The 20,173-nt window shown below is 39.2% G+C and overlaps 2 protein-coding genes across 2 annotated transcripts in view; both read right to left on the reverse strand.

The window, feature by feature from the left end:
* Positions 1–8,854, reverse strand: part of crppa (CDP-L-ribitol pyrophosphorylase A) — a 54,699-nt gene extending 45,845 nt beyond the window's left edge. The window contains exons 1-3 of the mRNA XM_042490192.2: positions 8,467–8,854; positions 6,123–6,387; positions 1,679–1,828 (exon numbers count right to left, since the gene is read on the reverse strand). Coding sequence (XP_042346126.2) covers positions 1,679–1,828; positions 6,123–6,387; positions 8,467–8,717 — 666 coding nt within the window. The 5' untranslated portion in view covers positions 8,718–8,854. The remainder of the gene's footprint in view (positions 1–1,678; positions 1,829–6,122; positions 6,388–8,466) is intronic.
* Positions 8,855–9,993: 1,139 nt separating this feature from the next.
* On the reverse strand, positions 9,994–15,057 carry sostdc1a (sclerostin domain containing 1a). The gene is made up of 2 exons (XM_042490432.2): positions 14,572–15,057; positions 9,994–11,017 (listed from the first exon to the last, which is right to left on the reverse strand). The coding sequence occupies exons 1-2, from the start codon at positions 14,774–14,776 to the stop codon at positions 10,572–10,574; spliced, it is 651 nt and encodes a 216-aa protein (XP_042346366.1). The 5' UTR covers positions 14,777–15,057; the 3' UTR covers positions 9,994–10,571.
* Between the last annotated feature and the right edge of the window lie 5,116 nt (positions 15,058–20,173).

Consider the following 20,173-nt stretch of genomic DNA (forward strand, 5'->3'; position numbering starts at 1 on the left):
AGCTCTTAGAGATTTTTCACAAGCATGTCCTAAAGTCCTAACCTGACACTTTGCCTGTCGTTTGAAAGGCTTAAGAGAAGGAGAACAACAGGAGAGGGGGACGCTCTCTCCTCAACCTTCTCTTTCTCCAGCGACCTCCCAAGTATTTCTTCATTTTTGCAACTTGACTGGCCCTGACACTGCAGCATAAATGTGAGCTCATTTTCTGAAAAGGCCATCGCCAACGCACAGAGCAATCTTAAGATCCGAATGTGCCAGGAGTAAAAATAACTGCAGACAAATGAGGCTCCAATTGGAGACATTTTTCAGCTCTTAGCTCAAAGTTTGTCCTTCAGAAAACGTGGCTATCGGAGCAACCATCTAATGGAGTCAAAGATGAAATAGCAAATAAATAAGGTCAACTGCTGCAACTCGACTTTCAAATTAAATTGGCCTGCCAAGTCTCAGCAATAAGTCCCCGCTTTCAAAGGAAAACTAACACATTTACAGTTTACGTCAGCGGATAAATTCTTTCCATTTTTCAGGTACACATATTAAAACGCACTCAACTGCTGAGACTATTAATCCGACTCCACCTAAATGTGGCATGTAATTTCACTGCTCCCTCACCAGGTTTTTCCAACTGAGCCTTTGTTCACATTTGTTCCACAGACTAATCTGCTGCTGTGTAGTAGAATATATTAACGTGTCATTTCTTTCCCAGACGCAGCAGAGGCCAAGTGAAAGTGATAGCACCCGCGCCACAAGCTCTTCAGAGGGACAGCCTGCAGGTTCTGGCACATCAGCCCAACAATGAAGGACTGTGGAGGCCTGTTATGATGTATGAGAGCCATAAAGTCCTTTGTCATCTAAGTGGTGTAATTTTTAGAGCATAAATCTCAACCTGGCTGTCGTTTCATAAGATTTGAGAGACTTTTTGTGCAATTATTCAAAACCAGGAGTGAGCAGCGCACGCCTGCAGTGCTTGATTTGTCCATCCTGTGATGTTATGTATTCTTTCCATAAATGTAGCTGTTGTTGTGGAATTCAGCTGGATAAATCCTGGACCTCTTCAGTATGGAGGACTGAAACTGACAAAATCAAAAATAAATAAATGTGTGAATAAATACATTAAAATGAAATGAAAATTTATTCATATTCCCATTTATTTTTTTCATTATTTTTTTTTTATTTATTCATTTTCCCATTATATTATCCATTCATTTATTTTTTTTGTTTTTTATAAATTTATTTTTTGTCAGTTTCAGTCCTCGATACTTCAGTTGCACTGAAAAAATATAACAGCCATCCTACTCTGTTCCAATGCAGTACAACACAAAAACAGAATAATAAATGATAAGATTAAATGCATAAAGGTGGACTTGTACGATGGCGAGCATTGCAATTTTTCCTCTTGGAGTAACTGGAGATCAATTTATGATCCGTGCAAATCCGAAGTTTAATTAATGGCAAATACTGAACAAGCCCTCTCGCTTACTACCAATTTAAAAATTGGTCACTTACACACCAAAACATTGAAAAATAGGGTTCCGGTTGAAAAAATACCAAAACCACTATTTAAATTTAAATGTCCCTTGTGATGTTGTCCTTGTGTGTCTTTGCTGTCTTATCATCACTGATGGATGTAACATAGGAACGCCCTCTTGCGTGTTTAATGAAAATAAACAACAGCCCCTACCCTCTGATAGGCCTGATGGATGACATCATAGGTGAATCCCTGAGGCATCTCGCTGGCTCGGTACTTGGCTCGCTCCAAAGAATGATCCAGGTAGCCCTCTGATGTGGTGGCTATCACCGTGGAAACGAGAGGTCGGATGGCTCCCGCTGCCTGCACCAAACAAAACGAGTTTTGAGCATTTGTTTGGAATACAATAATAGACATATTATACACCTTGACAAGCTTTTTAAAAGATGGCATAAGTCATAAAGCTGATCACAAAAAACACATATATAATGTTGTGAAATTATATACAAATTCAAATTCTTTCCCTCAAATTCAACGACCTAGCAAAAGTTAAGTTTTACCAATTTTAGCTGTTTCTAATAGTTTTTATTATAGAGTTTAATATGATTTTACGAGCACATTTGTACAGAAAAATCTACAGAAGAATAAAAAAGTCCTCATTAAGACAAAGATCAAATATCTGAACAAGGACTGATACTGGCGCAGACATGAATTTCTTAAGTGAATATGATGGACCCTCCTGTTTAAGATGGATTTTACATTTTTGTGGGGAAACTTTTAAAGGTGGAACAAATTCTAGGTCACAAGACAAACACAAACGAAAGGTGAACAGATCTCACTGGGCAGCATAAAACGAGGTGAAGGTGCATCAAACCACTTAGAAAATGCTTCAATTTGATCAAACGTTTGTGACAATCATAAACTGTATGAGGAAACAAATGCACAGTACGGAGAGAGGAAACCAGAAGAAATCTATTTGTTACATACAGAATCACTTTTAACCCAAGAATCACTCACATTTGTTGTCACAACAAACATCTGTACCAAAACTACTATATACAGTCATGTCACATGTCCGATGGAGACGCTTCTTTTCACTCTAGATGTCTACTGTTGATGAAAATGTTGCATAAAATGTTACATTTGTGATGTTTTTTGGAAGACTAATAATCAGGATCAACAACTTTGATCACAGCATCAAACAGCATAATCACGAAACACAAGTAAGGATCATGGGATGCTGCTGAAAGCTGGAAAAAAACTTGAGTGGATCTTAAGATTTTCTTTCTATGTCAAATAATCTTTCTGTTGAGCACATTTCAAAGAGAGAATATTTCCCTGATCTCAGCAGCCATATCACAAAGTAATAATAAATCCATGTTAACCGGCCCAGCTGGAGCACACGCTGCTTGTATTTCTTGGAAATATAAAATAATCAACATTTCTGAGATAATATTTTCATCTCAGTAAATCACGACTGATTGAGGGCAGTTTTAGGAGTGGGCGGTCAGAGAGCGTGTGCGGGAGGAACGTCTCATAAATGAAAGGAAAGCAAACATGTGTTCTGCGTGTTACACATGCTGTTAAAATCAAAATTAATCTGCAGCTTTTCGGCAGAGACAGGCTCTCTGCCATGAGCGTGGACACTGGTGAGATAATGAGGACCAGACCGCCTGCTGTGGAAGTTCATCACAAAGCACACACACGCTCAGAAACACATCATAAATGTTGGCCTCGTGTCAGGGAGCTCTTGCTTTCTTCACAACCTGTGTGACCTGCGATCAGAGGCTCGGCCATGAATCATTACGAGACTAATCTGTGAGCGTTTTTGTCACAGCAGCCCAGAGGTTTTCCATCTATCGCTGACAGAATAAAGGCCACCACCAGGAGTGATGGATCTGTCACCCTGATAAACACTTTCTTAAAAAGATGGAAAAACCTTAAAGGAACATTTTAACCCCAAAATCCCCATTTGTACATCAGTAACTCACCCAGTGTTACCTTGAATTTGTTACCATAACTTTGTTTTTCTTGCATGCCGCCGCAATTAACGAAGAATCCAAAAATGCAAACATTCGTGATGAATTTAAGTGATCGGGGTCCACGTCTAACAACAGCAAAACTATATTAAAACTGTCACACAACTTGTGCAGTATGATCCAAGTCTCATTTATCATTTGTCTGCTGCTTCCTAAACACACAATTTTCATAAAAACCTTACAATTAACTAGGAAAAAAATGAAACAATAAAGTATTGCAATATTGTATCAATACACAGATGCCACGCATCATTTTTTTATTACATAAATTATTACAAAAATTACTGTAATAATAAAATCTATTGCTTTTCAAGCTGCTAGACACATATTGCCGCTGTCAAATTTATTAAAGTAAGACGAAAGCACAGATTTTTTTTTTTTTTTTTTTTTATTAAAACAAAGTTTTCTTTTGGTGAAGCTGTGTGAGTTTGTTAACAGATGTTTGTATATAGTTTTGCAGTTGTTAAACATAGACCATGATTACTTCAATTCATCAAGAATTTTCCCCGTTTTTGGATTCTTCATTCGGCGTGGAGGCATGCCAGAAAAACGTTTTCTTCACAGATATACCGTAACACGTGGGAGGGTAATTATATATTATTATACATTTGGTCGTTTTGGGGGTGAAACATTCCTTTAAGGTGTGAACACCAGAGCTGTTTGTCTTCTTTGGACCGAACCAGACTGGAAAAGTTGACTTTGTTGTATTTTTAGTGTTTGGTTTGTTTATGTTCACACTTCACAGAGAAAAATGAAGCACGGGGACACAAACAAAAGCCACGTGTTGCTTTTGGTGACCCGTCATCCCACCAGGTGAAAGATTTGATTCCAGCTGCTCTGACTGCAGCTAACTATGATGGATTTGTATATACTGTGCGACGTAATTGACCTTCTCCGCTTAAAGAAAAGAAGTTTGAGCTGCAGTCGAGATTTAATTAACTGTACAACGCCTTCCAAGCATGAGGAACTTCTGGCATTTTGGGGTTGTTTCCTCTATTTGCAGATGGATTGCGATCTGTCTCTGAACTACTGCTCTCTTGGAAATAGACACATCCTGCCTCAGTGTGCTACTGGAAACACTGACACTCCAGAGAGGTTTCACATCTTCAAGCCATATTTACAAACGAGAGCTTTGGAGATAGTTTTAATTAATATAATTTCCAAGTTTGACATTTGCAGAGCTTTGAACGCTTCCTCGTGGCAGAAATTGAATGTTTGCAGCGAGCAAAGGCCCCATTCAAAATTATTTCTGTCTGAAATACATTTCTGTATCCTCCAGATATCTTCAGAGTCTAAAATCACAAATGAATAAGGGGCAAATCTGGGCTTCTAATGACCTGTCATAAGGCTGCAACTAAGAAGTCTTCATTATCAGTTAATCTGACACCTTTTTCAATTAATCAAGCCGTCGTGTTTTCTGACATGTCCGAAAATAGAGACCAATGGCAATTTTCTCTGGAGACTTTTTGTCTTAAGTAAGATTACAACTAATGGTTATTGTCATTAGCAATTATTTTATTGATGTATCAATTGTTGGTCTTGAAAAAACATCAGAAGCTAGTGAAAATGCCCATCAGTTTCCCAGAGTCCAAGCTGACTGAAATACATAAATACGTTACTTTTGCTTCATACATTCGCTTCTGAAGTGACAGTAGATGTGTCACTTCGGCGAGACGTTCGTGATGACTAAATATTGGCAGAAAAAGCGCTTGCTTTTTTTTACAGAGACATTACTGCATTTCCTGATAAAATTGTGCCCATAAAACCAGGCATTATGAGACAAAACAGAATCTTTTCCTAAACACCACTTCAGTTAACCAGTGTTTTTTAAACTCATCCCAGCAAAGTTGAAACTTGATTTTGACAACTTCACAATATGCAAATGTCACATATTCATGTTTTGTTGAAACATACAGTGCCAAAAAAAGTTTCAGGTAATTGGGTTGAGCTGCAGCAACAAGTCAACTGACAGAAAGATTATTGTAAACTATATGGATAATCAGCTAATCTTGTGAATCATTTTTCAGAAGAAATTCCACATTTGATGGTTCCAACCCCTTCAGTGTGAAAATGTACTGCTTCTACTCAACTTACATTATAATAAACGTCATATTGTGGGACTTTCGAATGTCAGCTGGACAAAATTAGACATTTAAGGATGTCAACTTGGACACAGGGAAACTGGGACAGGAATTTTTCACTATTTTCCGATGATTTTTATACGTTTCACAATTAAGCAGTTAATTTAGGCAATAATCAATAAATATTATTGTTGAATGCAGCCCTAATAAATACGGAATTGAAGCAAATCCTTACATCTTAGGGGCTGAAACCAGAGAATGATGGCCATTTTTGCTTGAAAAATGATTCAAATAATAAATCGATGAAACTACCTGCTAGTTTTGCAGCTATTCTGATAACGGGAACAACTAATATCACTCAAGTATTTGGTCACTGAGTTCTCACATGACCAAATAACTAATAAAAAACACCCTTGATATAAGATGTGAAAAAGCAGTAAATGCAACAGTTGGGATTTTTTTCTAAAGAAAAACAAATATCTGTCCAAATACTCTGTTGCTTTAGTCAGAATAACTTATTCTAACTATCATACTCACCCCTTGTTCCTTGGCCGCCATGACTATCTTGTACAGAAAATCCTCCTCCACAAAAGGCCGCACGGCATCATGGATGATGACCACCTTCGGCCGCCCCTCCTCCCCCTCGCCCAGAGCCAGGACTCCGTTACATATCGACCGGTGACGAGTCGAGCCGCCTGGCACCGCTCGAACCTTCCCGTGCTGGAAGCGCTGGGCGATGTCCATCATCAGGTCCATGCTTTCTTTGGCAACGACGACCACGATGCTCTGGATCCACGACACCCTGCGAGAAACACGTCTGTTTAGTCAGGTGAGAAATCAGAAAGACCAGGGAGGACAGGCAGAACATAACGCCGTCCTGAAGCTTCTCACAGTTAGGAATCAGGGCTGCCACTAATCTAGTGATTATTTTTTTCTTGTTTAATCTGGTTTATGTAAAAAAAGGGTATGAAAGGCTGAGATGTGAGAAACCAGAGGAGACACTGGCAGAGACACCGGCAGAGGCACCGGCGGAGAATGAGAGCAGAGCGGACATTCGGAGACACAAAAGTGGTATCATTCTTTGACTGTAACTAACAGCAAGAAAGCGATGGACACATATCCCAAAATACTGAATTATTCTTTTAATAAATGACTTAAATTATTAAAAAAATATATCAAAACTGTTGTTGAATAATTAATAATTGACTTATCTATTATGCATTCAGAAATAACTTGTTTTTTTGTTTTTTTTATGCAATGCAGACAGGAATTGTATTGACATGATGTACTGACATGTACTGACATGATGATACATTTGCCCAAAGTTCAAGAACTTGGATCCTACTTGTAAGTGACAAGACTTGAATTCTGGATCTGAACCGGTGACCTACAATCTGCCCGTTATTGACGGGGGCCACACAGGCCGCATGTCCATCCTGCTCTCTCGGCCCAGGATGTTGCCGCATTCATTTCCTGACAATACATAAACACTGACAACAAGCTAAGAGGACACAAATCAGATAATAAACACCGGTTGTTATTGTATTGTTGTAATGAGGGTCAGGCAGTCATCCCCGCACAGTGTAAACATCCACCTTCTCTTCATCGTTATGAAGCCTACAATCTGTCATTACTATCACTGTCTGTGGGAGAAAAGCTTTGTCAATGCCAAAATGTGATTTTAAAAAAGCACCTGCATTCAAAAGTGCATTCTTTCACTCAAAAAAAAAGCTAGGAAAATGTCCAATAAACTATATTCATAATTATATTAAAAGTATTTTACAGAATTATTATAATTCTTAAGATTTGTGTTTAGGTCTTTTTTTTCCTTGTATTTTTTGCAGATTTCTTGCTAACCTCTGGATCATTTCTTTTTTTTACTACTCATTGCCTTCTTCCCACATTTTTTAATTAAATAAAGCCAATTTGTCCAGGTCTCAAAGGGTTAAATACGTTATTTGATTGTATTTCCATCTTTGTTGAGCAAGTTTTGTGTTAAAGTAAGTAAAAGCCAATTTCATACAGGTGCCTGTTCCAGATATAAGCCTGGTTAGTCTCGTGATTTAAATCTTTCAAACCAGAGCAAATTTGCTTAATTTCTTTCAAAAACATGAGAAGAACACAATGACCATGTAAACAAGAAATAACCCAAACATTGCCAAGAAAACAGTACAAAGTTATATGAAAATGGCCTGAAATTAAAAGGGAGAAAAGATATAGTGAAAGAGCATAAACAAACAATGACCTGGAAAAAAGAACTAAAATAAAATAATAAATTATTATTATTTTTCTTTTTGCAATCTAGCTTTAAATATATAATTTTAACAATTGTCTTTTTTAAAAAAAATATTTGTCTCTTTTATTTTATTAGTTTCTAATGATTCTCTCTCCTTTTTTAAGCTTTCTTTCGGGTCATTTTCTTGACACCTTCTTTTTTTTGCAATTTGCAATACATTTCATGCAACGTTGCTGACTGACTTTTGTTCCCATGATTTTTTAAATAAATCAAACAAAATTTCTCACATTTCAAAGGTTTAAATACTTGCACAAGAAAACTGTTATCGACCAAGGTGTCAAGGCAAATAATAGCCCCAGCTATTCACTGAAGCTTTAGGATAGTTGTAATATGTGATTAAAGACAAATTAGCTATTAATTCTTACTGAAAAAAATGTCTGAAATGTGGAGAGATTCCCAAAATAAAAAAATACTCAAGTATATGTACTGGAGCAGCCTGCACAGACACAAACTGACCGTTAGAGGAAGTAAAGTCCTGCCTGTTTACCTCTGCAGCTGTCACTAACGTTACACCTGTGTACCTGGATTTGTTTACAAACGGGGATTATAACATTTTATTCCCATTTTATTTTATTCTTCTCCTACCTCTCGAAAGCCTGGATAGTGTAGCTTATGAGCGGACGACCCAGAAACGAGCAGAACTGTTTGGGTGTCTGTAGTCCGGTTCTCTCTCCCGTGCCGCCGGCAGGAAGAACCACAGACACCGGGAAGTCCACGCTGCGTCCCGCCGGCTGGTGGTCGCTCTTCCCGGCCTCGCGGGTTAGGAAAATCCCGGGATGAGCAGGCCTGTCCGGGTCACGGTTGTCGCTCTGCATGTTGATGCGGTTAACCTCCATCAACCGGGTGAAAGGTCACCGCAGGTCATTTCCAAAAATGTCAATTCTCAGATGATGGGCGTGGAGGAGGAAAACGTGGACGGAAATTTGGGAAAACAGCTCCGTTAAGCTAAAACCGTTAAATAGAGTGCTTCCGGTAAAAGGCTTTCAAAATAAAACCTCTAATATATATATATATATTTTTTTTTTATTTTATTTTATTTTATTTTATTTTATTGTTTTATATACCATTCAGCATATTAAACAAAGTCACAGTGTAGTTGTTGGGGTGGGGTGGGGGGTGTATTGATGCACATTTCTTAAAAAGTTAGAACAGTAAGACTGCAATTGAAATATTTAACATCTAATAGTCCCCCACAGTACAATTAACTTAGATAAATCATCAGTTTATTATCTTCATTTGTTTTGTCAGAGAATTTGTAGCTACAACTGTAGTAAGAGAAAAGATTTTATAGGTAGCGCCATGATGAGTAAACCTTGGTTTTTATTTATTTATTTGTATTAAAAGCACAAATAAATACCCTGTTTCTTCCGACTGTATTGTGCAGAAAATGCAAAAAAAGTATTATTTCTATGCTGTTCTGACTGCCAAAAATCCACTAAAGGACAAACTGTACAAGATAATATAGCAGATAACTTGGTGCGTTGAAACCTACAACTCGTGGGACCAGCTGATTAAATCATTCAACAATCACTGCAGGAACAATTAAATAAAATTATAAATTATTATTATTAATTAAAATATTTTGCAACTTTAGTTTTAAAGGTTTAACTATTCAAGTTCCGGTCAAATTCCAGTAGACGCTTGACAGACGCATCTTTGGAGACGCTTCAAAGAATTCAGCTAATTCAACTCTCGCGTGATTTCAGGTTGTCTTTATAGCGGAAATAAAATTTTAGTGGCAGGTCTCGCGATATCTCAATACTACATGAGCCCTGAATTAGAAAAGTGTTATCATGCCATACTTTTTTTTTTTTTTTTTTTACTTTATTGGTCTGTAACAAAAATATAAGTCACAAATGAATATAAATGCTTTATTAAACGTAAATATTTCATTATTATTTATGATTTTAAACTTTTTTTTCAAACTATAATTTTGTTTTTATTTCAAGACCTTTACTAACAATTCTGTTGTCATTTTTGCAATGATTGTGACACCAGCCTTCACCAGGACTTTAACATTGCCCGATTTAAGTTTTAATGTCCGCCCTCCTGTTGATGAAACATTTCTCTGCATGGATCATACATTTCAAAGTCTCCATTGACAACAATGCATGTGTTAAAAGGTGATATTTATTTCATATAAAGTTATTACAAGTCTGACTGATGGCAAAGCTTTTAACCAGATTTCATCCACCTGCTCATGCCACTTAAGCAAAACTCATATTACATGTTGCCACAGAAAATATATTACATCATACATCATAAATCTTACATAGTAAAACTTTATACACATGGCCATATGTCAAAAGGCAGGTAAGAATTTGATATATGTACATGTATTTACACAGGACTGTTTGAGATGTTTACTGGTGTTGGTGCCTAAAGTACAGATTCTCCATCTGCATATTAAATGGATATATAGGAGCGCATGCACATGGATCTGGGACAACGTGTGTTGGGCTCCAGAAAGCTCTGCAGACTGCACACCCCAGTTCTGTTCACATTATCTTTTAACCACATGGATCAAATGTCAAGAAAAGTCTTAAGCGTGCCCTCTGGAGTTCTTCATGATAGTGAGGAACCAGCTTCACCTAAAATCAGTCACTCTGAGAGATAATCCACAAGCTCTGGATGCCATGTCTCCAAATCACCGAGACAAAACTCCTGCAGGTTCATGTGGACTCAACGTCTCAGGGTTCAGTGTCGTGCCAGTTCTCACTCAGCCGGTTCTTCCCCAGCCTCCTCTTGCTCTTGGACTTGTGCTTGTGCAGGAGCTGCGGGGGCGTCAGAGCCGGCTCCTCAAACTTGTTGCCCGACTCATTGTGCTGCCTTGAGTACCTCTTGCACTTGCAGGAGGTGACCACAGTGATTTTGTACGTTCTCGTGCTGCCGTCCTGGCACTGCAGCTGGATGCGCTGGGTGCGGGTCTTGTCGTTGACGCACCGCCAGTCATGGTTGCTGCTCCGGCGACCCCACAGCTTCCTGCCGTAGGCGCCGCCGATCCAGTTCTGGAGCATCTGGGCTGGGAGACACTCGCCAGCGCAGACCAGCTCCTTGATGGGGTTGATGCTGGTGCAGTGGCCATCGGAGATGTACTTGGTGGACCTCAGCTCTCTGCATCCGATTTGGCTTCGTTCTGTGGAAAGATAGTAAAAATTTTGAGTATCTGGCTGTTGCATAGGATGGAAAATCCTTATTTTAGATAGGGGTGCAATAAACAATTATTTTTAGGGATGCACAAAATTGGATTTTTGCCAATATCCGATATGCCTATACAGCTCATTTGGTCTATAACTGATATCGCTATATCCACTTTTTCCCACCTTATTTTAGTGATCATCAAGTCTCTTCTGAAGTGGAATTAACATCATATTTTACACACTCTTTATTTTGATGGCCCACCAGCAGATGGAGACACAAAATACAATGCTTTACAACGTATGAAATATTCATTCATTGTGCAAAATCAGGAAAATGCTTCAAATATGGGTTGATGTTTTGTACATGTTTACTCTGTTAATAATATATATATTGGTGTGTGATATTGGTAGAAATCAGCATATTGGCCAATTCCAATACTTAATTTTACAGCCAATATCTGCCGATATTGATGACGTGCTGATATAATCCTGCATCCCTAATTATTTTCTGTATTAATCAAGTAATAATCTTGTCTACAATATGTCAGTAAAAAATTTCAAAAAAGCCTGTTAACTTGGGCCAATCTTCAGATGTCTTGTTTTGTCCGACCAACAGTCCAAAAGCCAAAAATACTGAGCTGACCATCGTGTATAAAAAACAAAGGCAGCAAATCTTCACATTCAAGAAGCTGAAACAAAAGAAAGTTGACTAATAACACGACTAAAACAATGATCGGATTATTAAAGGAATGGTTCAGATGATTTAAAGTGTGGCTATATGGGTTTCTTGTGCATAAACTATGTATTATATACAGTGATGTCCGTCATCCAATTAGAACCAGGCTGAAGTCCAACATGGAGGCAAAGCAGTCCACTGCTGTGGTCGGGGGCAGCAGCAAACTAATTTCAGCCACTTAAAAAAAGTCCAACCTTAAAAATTTTTTTTTTAAAAATACCAGTAAATGGACGCTATATCTAGAGTATTTTCTCTGCTTTACTTACTATCAGACAGGGATTTCCAACAGGAAAAGAAGCCGTTATATCGCGCCCTTCATTGCCAGACTCCATTGAGAAAAATAGTGATTTAACATTGCTGAACACAGGAGCTGCTGGTCTACTGCTGCCTCAAACATTTACTTTGTTTGAGTTATGCGTGATTTTGGTGTTTAAAAGGTTTAGTTCAGATTCACCAAAGTCACACAATAACACAAACTAACTAACTGAAGCAGCAGTAGACCAGCAGCTCCTGTGTTCAGAGAGCTAAAATTACTGCTTTTCTCAAAGGAGTCTGGTGGCTGTGACAAGAGCCGGGATGTGGAATTAAATAGCGTCCCCTTTGGAACAGGCTGTCTGATTGAAAGGTGAAGCACTGACACTTCAAAAATCCCAACAATCCCTTTAAATTAGCTGTTGATCCATTGTGATTAATCAACTAAATCTTACACTGGAGCTGCGACGGTTTGGTCTCTAAGAGATTTAAATTCGAAGTCAACTAAACCACTAATGAGACAACAAAATTACACATCACACAACTCCATGTCATTATATCATCACGATATTGAAAGGTTAATGCATGATAATAGTGAAGGATTACTGCCCAGCCCTTTACACTGTACATCACGCTGGCTTTGAGCCCCTTCGGCGAGGCGCACAATATCATTTTGACCTTTCGACTTCAAAAAAGCAGAGGAATTACTGCATGTGAAAAGGAAAAACTTTCTTTTTTATCAGTGTGGCAGGGATTTAACAGGAGGATTAGCTCTGTGCAGCAGCGGCAGGTACGACTGCGTTATTCAGCTGCGGGCTACACACAGTGTCCCCCACTCGCCCCTCCATCACTGTAACCCAAGATCAGGTCCATTCATACAGCGACAGTGACAACGACCCCTCCCTCCACCCTTCTCTGTGACAGCGTTTGATGAATTAACTCCCTCCTTCCCTCCTTCTCTGCTGGGAGCGCTAAGAACCAAAATCAGAGGCTTCATGTTCGTCTCCATTCAGCTGCAGTCGGCTACTTGTACCTGCCTGGACCAGAGCCAGGTGTGTGTGTGTGTGTGTGTGTGTGATACACTGAGTGTTGCCTCAGCTCACTGTGGTGATAGGCGAGGAGTCACGACTACAGCTGCAGAGGCACTGTATGATCTCAGTAGGTGGGTTTCCACTACAGATTTGTGCAAAACTTAAGCGATATTTCCGAAGTGTTGATAAAACACAACTGGAAGATGACTGCGTTTCCTTTTAGTGATAATCTGCAACTGCAGCATGACGATGGATGTTCAAAAAAATTGGCAGGTTAATTTCTATTACAGCCAACAGACTAGCCGTCATTGTTTCCAATCAAAATTGACGTAGGCGTGTTAGGCTACGAGCCCCTTATACTTGGGAGGGGCCATGTATGAGGGATTTCTGGGACAATCTGAACTTTGAAGAGTTATGCGATGCAATACCAACTGCTGCATCATGTGGGAGCCAGTTCCTAGTGAAAAGCACATAGCCATAGCATCATGTGACATATAAGAGCTAAAAATGTGTTTCCATTGCGCTTTCACAAAATAGTTTTTTGTTTTTTAAATTGACGTATTTTATATTTGCAATTTCAGTTTGTGAAATTTGAGGGTTAATGGAAACATGCAAATATTGTATGTGGCAATAACAGTCACATGTGCATATTAATAATGGAGGCATGACTTAAAATGTGAAATAGGTCGCTATGCACCAATTTGTTCTTTTTTCTGAACTGGTGAAGTGACAGTGTCCTGAAAAGGCAAGGGCATAAGTTTTGGTTAAAAAATTGGATGGACACAGTTTGAAGGTTCGCCACAAGAAAATTTTGAGCGACATTCACTGATTTCCTGCATTCTGGATCATTTTTATGCACCAATTTGTGCCTTACCTGCATCACCTGAATGAATACTTGAAATGTTTTTAATTTTGTCAAAGTAAAAGCCCTCTGCTATTTTAATGCACTTTAGTTGCAAGTTCTAAATAGTAAGGGGGAGGTGCCCCTGTGCCCCCCGCCCCGAAATCTACACAGATGGCCAGATCTTAGAGATAGATAGTAGCCTATTAACCCTCTGAAACCTGAGCAGATTGGCTTGATTGCTTTCAAAAACATGGGCAGAAGGCAATGTGTGAGGAAATTACCCAAAAATTTGCAATAAAAAGAATAGCACAAAAAGGGTTTTTTTTCCGAAATGAACTGGAAAAGGTGCTTAATAAGAATTCTGAAAAATTAAATAAAATATATAATTCTAAAATTTATTATATTTTTCTTTTTTCCGCAGTTGTTGGAACATTTCTTAACCAAGTTGGTCATTGGGATTTCCCCTATGTTTAAAGCAAAAAAAAAAGACATTACAGTGTGACAGAATACTTTCCTAAAAGTATATTTCAAGTACAACAAGGTCACTGTGGCTTATTTAAAAGTGCAGCAAACAAACGAACACACACACACACACACACACACACACACACACGGAGACAGAGAGAGAGAGAGAGGGAGGGAGAGAGAGAGAGTAAATCATAAATCGGAGCATCCTCCGGTCCTCACCGCCTCTCTCGTGCGCCCCGCTGGTCGGTCCTCTCCCGCCGGTCCGCGCGCGGTTCAGGGTCACGTTACTTTGAACCTCCGGCACCGGCGCGCTCACGTGCGAGAAGAGGAGCTCCGTGGCGTCGTTCTTGAAGGCTTGACAACTCCTCAGCAGGATGCAAAGTACGACCAAACAGTGGCACGACTCGTGCGCGCTCAGGTGCATGGCTGTGTCTGGGAGAGGGGGGAGACAGGAGGGAGGTGTAGGTCCGACGGGGAGCAGACTGATGCTGGATGAGAGGCATGTGAGACTGGTGGTTTTATAGAGCCGGCCCGCCTCGCGCTCTGGCAGCTACTCAGGTGCGCATCTGTTGGGAGGCTGCGATTGGTCGCCACCAATGTACGCTCTTAAAATAACCCCGCCCACTGCTTTTATTGTGGAGGGTTTCAAATTTGATCCTAGATGCTGTAGAGGAGATCTCAGCCCATGACGATGATGATGATGATGATGATGATGAGATTAAGCGCGTGCGATTGGCACATTAACACGTGGTTTTTGGTTCTTGGTAGCCTTTAAAATATCTGATGTTTCAGAGGGAGAAAAGAGAAAAATTTAGGACTTTTTTTCAGTTGCTGTTTTTACAGTCCATCAACCTTTATTAAGATGAAGACAAAAAGTCAATATCTGACATTAACCCTTTGATATCTGAGCATATTGGCTAAACTACTTTTCAAGTCATTTTTTGCAGCTGGTGTCTGGTGATACTTTGCCTTTGGTGACTCCTGCTGTTCTTGGATTGTATTTTTAGTTTTTCAGATGTTACTTTTTACCAAAGCACAGTCTGCCTTGTTTATATTTACAACAGCAACTTTTTACTTTTCTCATCCTTCTGGTTTTCATATAAAATCTAAAGTAGTTCTTTGTTACAGTAGCAGAGTTTCTGTGACCCAAATGTTGCTTGTTTGAATCTCAGTATTAATTAGCTTAATTCACATTAAATTAAATGTTCCCTCCCTCACTAAACTCAAAATCAAATCTGCAGTTGCTCAGTTAGCTGCGACTATGGAATAAAATAATGTCTTCAACACTCAGCAGCACTTTGTAAAACCAGTGAGGAGTTTTTCTATGAGCCTCTCATGATGTCAGGTGTAGATTTTAGGGTGGAAGCAGTGGACACGTACTACTCAAATTTGGACCTGTGCATTTATCCTCTGGCAACAACATGAAAGTAGCAGGGGACTTTTATTTGAACAAAATTAAAGTTATTTCCAGTATAAATTGATGTAGGAAAAGTACAAAATTCAGCCTGCTAGACAGCTGTTTACAGTTCAGCACCTGCTGCTCCAGTGTTGTCCTTTGTTCCTTTTTTTCATCAAACAAACCAAAAACACTCGAAAGAAAGAACAAAAAATAAAGTTCTGCATCAGTCAATGCTGGAGGTCACAAACTGTCTGCTCTCCTCACACTCAGAGCAGCAGCAGCTGAAGCTGATTGCAGCGACCTCTTAGGTCCACCTGCATCAATTATCTCCAAAAAAGGACGATCAGTGTGCTGGTTGGATGTGTAGATGGGTGTAGTTTTTTTGGGCGGGGCAAGTGGGGATGTGTCTGTGTCATCATTCAAAACGTGCAATTTTACCTCCAAATTAAAACATTATACTAGCAAAGGAATTTTATTTTGACAAAATTAAAATTGATTATAATTAAAATTGATGACATTCATCAGAATGCAGAAGTTTAGGGGCCGTTTACTCTTGCATGAAACTTTAAACTTTTGTGCGGTTTGGCCTTTCGTTCATACGACAGCTGTGTTTTTGGGGTCTGAAAATGCAAACTTTTGAAACCGGGTTACAGAGTGTAATCTTTTGAAAACGCAACCTCTGCTGTTGCGTGTAAACTGGCCGTGCTCGAATCCCGTGAAAACGCTGACTTCACAGCCGCACTTCTTGCACGCGTGCGGTGTTCTTCTATGGTGTGTAATCATAAAGTTACACCACCAACTTCTGGCCTGGCATGCACACTACAGAGTTTCCAGTTGTTTTTGCGGATCTGTGTACACAAGGATTGTTTTCACAATGTTATCGTATGACTGGGATTTTTTTATAAACGCAAAAGAGAGCCTTTTCCGTTTTTATTGGGGCCGTTTTCATCTTAACGTGGCCGAAGAGAACGTTTGTGCCATATCTCAAGTATTCCTTCGAGGCGTTCTTGAGATATCGTGTTTAAGAGAGGAGGGACAGACGGACGACTCAAAACTATGATGCCTTGGTTATTGCTAATACGGAGGTTTAAAAATGACTTTAGAATACTCCCAGTTTTCTTGATGAAATTTGGGTGCAAGATCACACACGGTGACGTCTCCATCCACATTGTTTTTAAACAGCAGAGAGCACAGCTGCAACACTTTCTCTACCAAACTCGTCACATGGTGCCACACTGTCAGTGACGTTCAACGCCAGCGGCTCTGTACGAGTGTGTTCTCATCTGACGCCGTCCAGCCGTTTTCACAGAAGGTGGTTTTTAGCGTCATGTTCGTACGCCTAAAGAGCAGAGCGGCACCATGTGACGAATTCAGAGTGAAAACGGGCTGGAGAGCATCAAGTGCACCTACTGAAAGATGATATTTAGCATTAAACAACTTTTCTCATGCACACGGAAAAGAGTTTGTTCTGATTATTATGCAAGAACATTCCTGTGCTCAATAAACATGATTAACTTCAGAAAAACATTGCAAAATAACTATAATATATGTATGATTGTCTGATTTTATCATTCAGTTGTCCAGCTTTTAGTTGCCAAATTTGACACTGATTGGCTGTTTTCATTTTGATAAAGGTAGACAGCGACAGAGAGACAGATCTAGGACGTTATTGTTGGATCGATTACAAAGACTCTTATGTTGTACTTTCAGGCCAAATGAGCACAAATGCAGAAAAACTCAGATGATCAATTACTGAGTTATTTTGCTGCGTTTCCGCTGAAACAGTTTAAAGCCCAAAGTCTCTCAGACATCTGCTGTGTTGTCAGACAAATCAGAGACATTACTGCAAACATTATCTGGCCGTGATCAGCCCACAGCTGCTCATTAATCAGTAGTGACGGAGCATTAATCACACGTGTGTTCACAGCTGATGATTTCAGACACACAGACGCATGTTTTACCTTCTCCTGTTGGATCTTCTCCACGTTGTGACTTGCCTCTTTCTCTCTTGTTTAATTGGAGAAAGAAAGTTGATATTGTCTGTGTGTGTGTGTGTGTGTGTGTGTGTGTGTGTGTGTGTGTGTGTGTGTGTGTGTGCCATCCTCGCCCTGCCTGCTGCCTCTCGGTCCCTGTCAGTTACACGTCTAATGATCTGAGCGCCCAGACTAACTGGAGTCTTTGTGTGTCCGCTGTGCAAAACAAGGCGAGGTGTAATTACCTCTGAGGGGAACATTCACTCCTGGCTCGTCTTACTGATGTGAAAAGAAGCGTCGTGCAGAGACACTAATTGTTGCTCGTGTGAATGAAAGCTGATACGCAGATCACTTGGTTTTATTATCACACGAGCACTTTTTTTTTTTTTTTAGGACTGTGGTCCCTTTTCAGGACAGAGAGCGGAGCATGCCTGAGGACAAGTCTGTCTTTCCTGAGCAAAAGGTTGTTCTCATCAGTTTTGGAGGACAAATTCAAATTTAGTAATACCACGGTGTTAAAAGTACACAATATCTGAAAAACCTAATTGCTTCACAATGACTACTTTAATTCTCAGTCAGTTGGAAATACCTCCAATTTTGGTTATTTTCACAAAAACATTGAAAGAAAGAAAATAAATAATTTACGAAAGAGGGAAAGAAATAGAGAAAACATGAAGGTGGGAAGAGTAGAAAGAAAGGACAAAAAATGGAAGGAATAACAAAAGAGGAAATAAATTAAACCAGCTCGCAATTATTGGCTCTAAAACGTTCTGACAATGGTACAATGCAATATTTTAGTAATGTTTTCAGTAGCAAGTTTTCTTTTAGTTCCCTGAATGTTCTTCTTAAAGTTCAGGTAACATTCTTCATAAACATCAAAAAAATGTCAAATGTAAAAATGTGCAACATTTTCTGAATGTTTCTGTAAAAATGTTCTTTCTTTGTTCTCATGTAACACTCTGGGGATGTTTTATTTTACATTTTACATCTTTTACAGAAACATTATTTGATAAACATCCTTAAAACATTCTTTAAACGGTGTTTTCTTTAAAACATTATTACTGTTTGTAGGTAACATTAGTCAATAAATGTTCCCTGCTAGCTGGGGACAAGAATAAAGGGAAAAAACGGTAACTGCATCAAAGTTACGAGGACAGAAAGTAAGGAGGTAACAAAGTTCAATTAGTGACGCACTACATGGCCAAAACTATGTGGACACACCTGTCAACTAACATTTGTGTATTTCTGGTCTGGGGCCGTGTTTCGTGGTTTGCGTTTGGCTCTTGTCCTTATTCAGCGTGACGCTGCCTCCGTGCAACACAGCCAGCTCCATGAAACATTCACAGAGGAAAATGTTGGCATTGCACGTTTTTGCAAACCACAAATATGTTACATTAGCATGTTTCATATGCATCAAATCAACATTTGTAAAGTGACTTTGTCATCGGGAGGTGGACGGGATTTTGAGTGGCGTGTTACTAAGGTGAGACACCTGCCAAGCTGCGGGATTTTGAGGCACCAAATGTGGATGTTTTGTTGCTACCTGTTGCTGTTTTCGCTGCAGTAATTTAGACACAAAAATTATTTGTTTTTTACCAAAACACTGACGATTTTCCAGCAGGAATTGTTTCCCCAAAAAGGATATTTTAAGCCAAAACATAAACTGAACCATCGTTGTTTTTCCAGCATGAATAGTGGCATGAAAAGGGGTTGTTTTATACCAATCATTGCTTTTCCAGTGGGGATCGGGCCCCCAAACTGGGCACTTAATGTCAAAACATGATTTTCTTCTAATTATATCCGAGCAGTTTTAATGTCAACCTCACCACATGTTAACCACAGCATTGCTGAAACATAAAGGTCTGCTACATAATAACATACAAATGTGACAAGACTTGCAGAAATGTTCAATGCCAACATTTTTCTGGTGATTGGGTTACATAAAGAGACTGTTTTCCTAGTGTGGTGTGAAAAATCAGGTGTCGACCGGAGGCATGTGACTAAACCTTGAGTCACAAATTTAAAGACTTAAGACTCGACTTGAAAAAACTCAAACAAGACTTGCAAACTTCTTGGACTTTAACAACAAGTATTTTGACTTGACTTGATTTCTTCCACAAAGCCAATAATGTAACAGAAAGTTATACATAGTTTTCCAATATAAGATGAGGAAAAGAAATATAGATATACTTTACTTACTTTTAGGCCTTTGTATTCCTTTCAGAACATGGAGCACTGATTAAAAGTTTTCAACAAAACTCATCTCTACGTCCTCATTGTGAGGTGTGGAAGCAGGTAAAGCTGACCTGGTGAAACTCATCAGCCAATCCCCTGTGAAAAGGATAAAAACAATTACAAAAACATTAATGAAAAGAAAAATCTAGATGGAAGACCCAAGATATAAGTGCAACAAGACAGGACAGAAACTTACAGAATTATTCTGTTGTGC

The sequence above is a fragment of the Plectropomus leopardus genome, chromosome 11, assembly GCF_026936395.1.
Source record: "Plectropomus leopardus strain MGB_pleo_1.0 chromosome 11, ASM2693639v1, whole genome shotgun sequence".
NCBI lineage: Eukaryota > Metazoa > Chordata > Actinopteri > Perciformes > Serranidae > Plectropomus > Plectropomus leopardus.

Bases quoted from the DNA above. Each gene is read 5' to 3' on its own strand.
- sostdc1a (XM_042490432.2), bottom strand. From the start codon at position 14,776: ATGCACCTGAGCGCGCACGAGTCGTGCCACTGTTTGGTCGTACTTTGC. The intron at 11,018-14,571 runs GTGAGGACCGGA...ATCTTTCCACAG, and splicing joins CGGGGCGCACGAGAGAGGCG to AACGAAGCCAAATCGGATGC.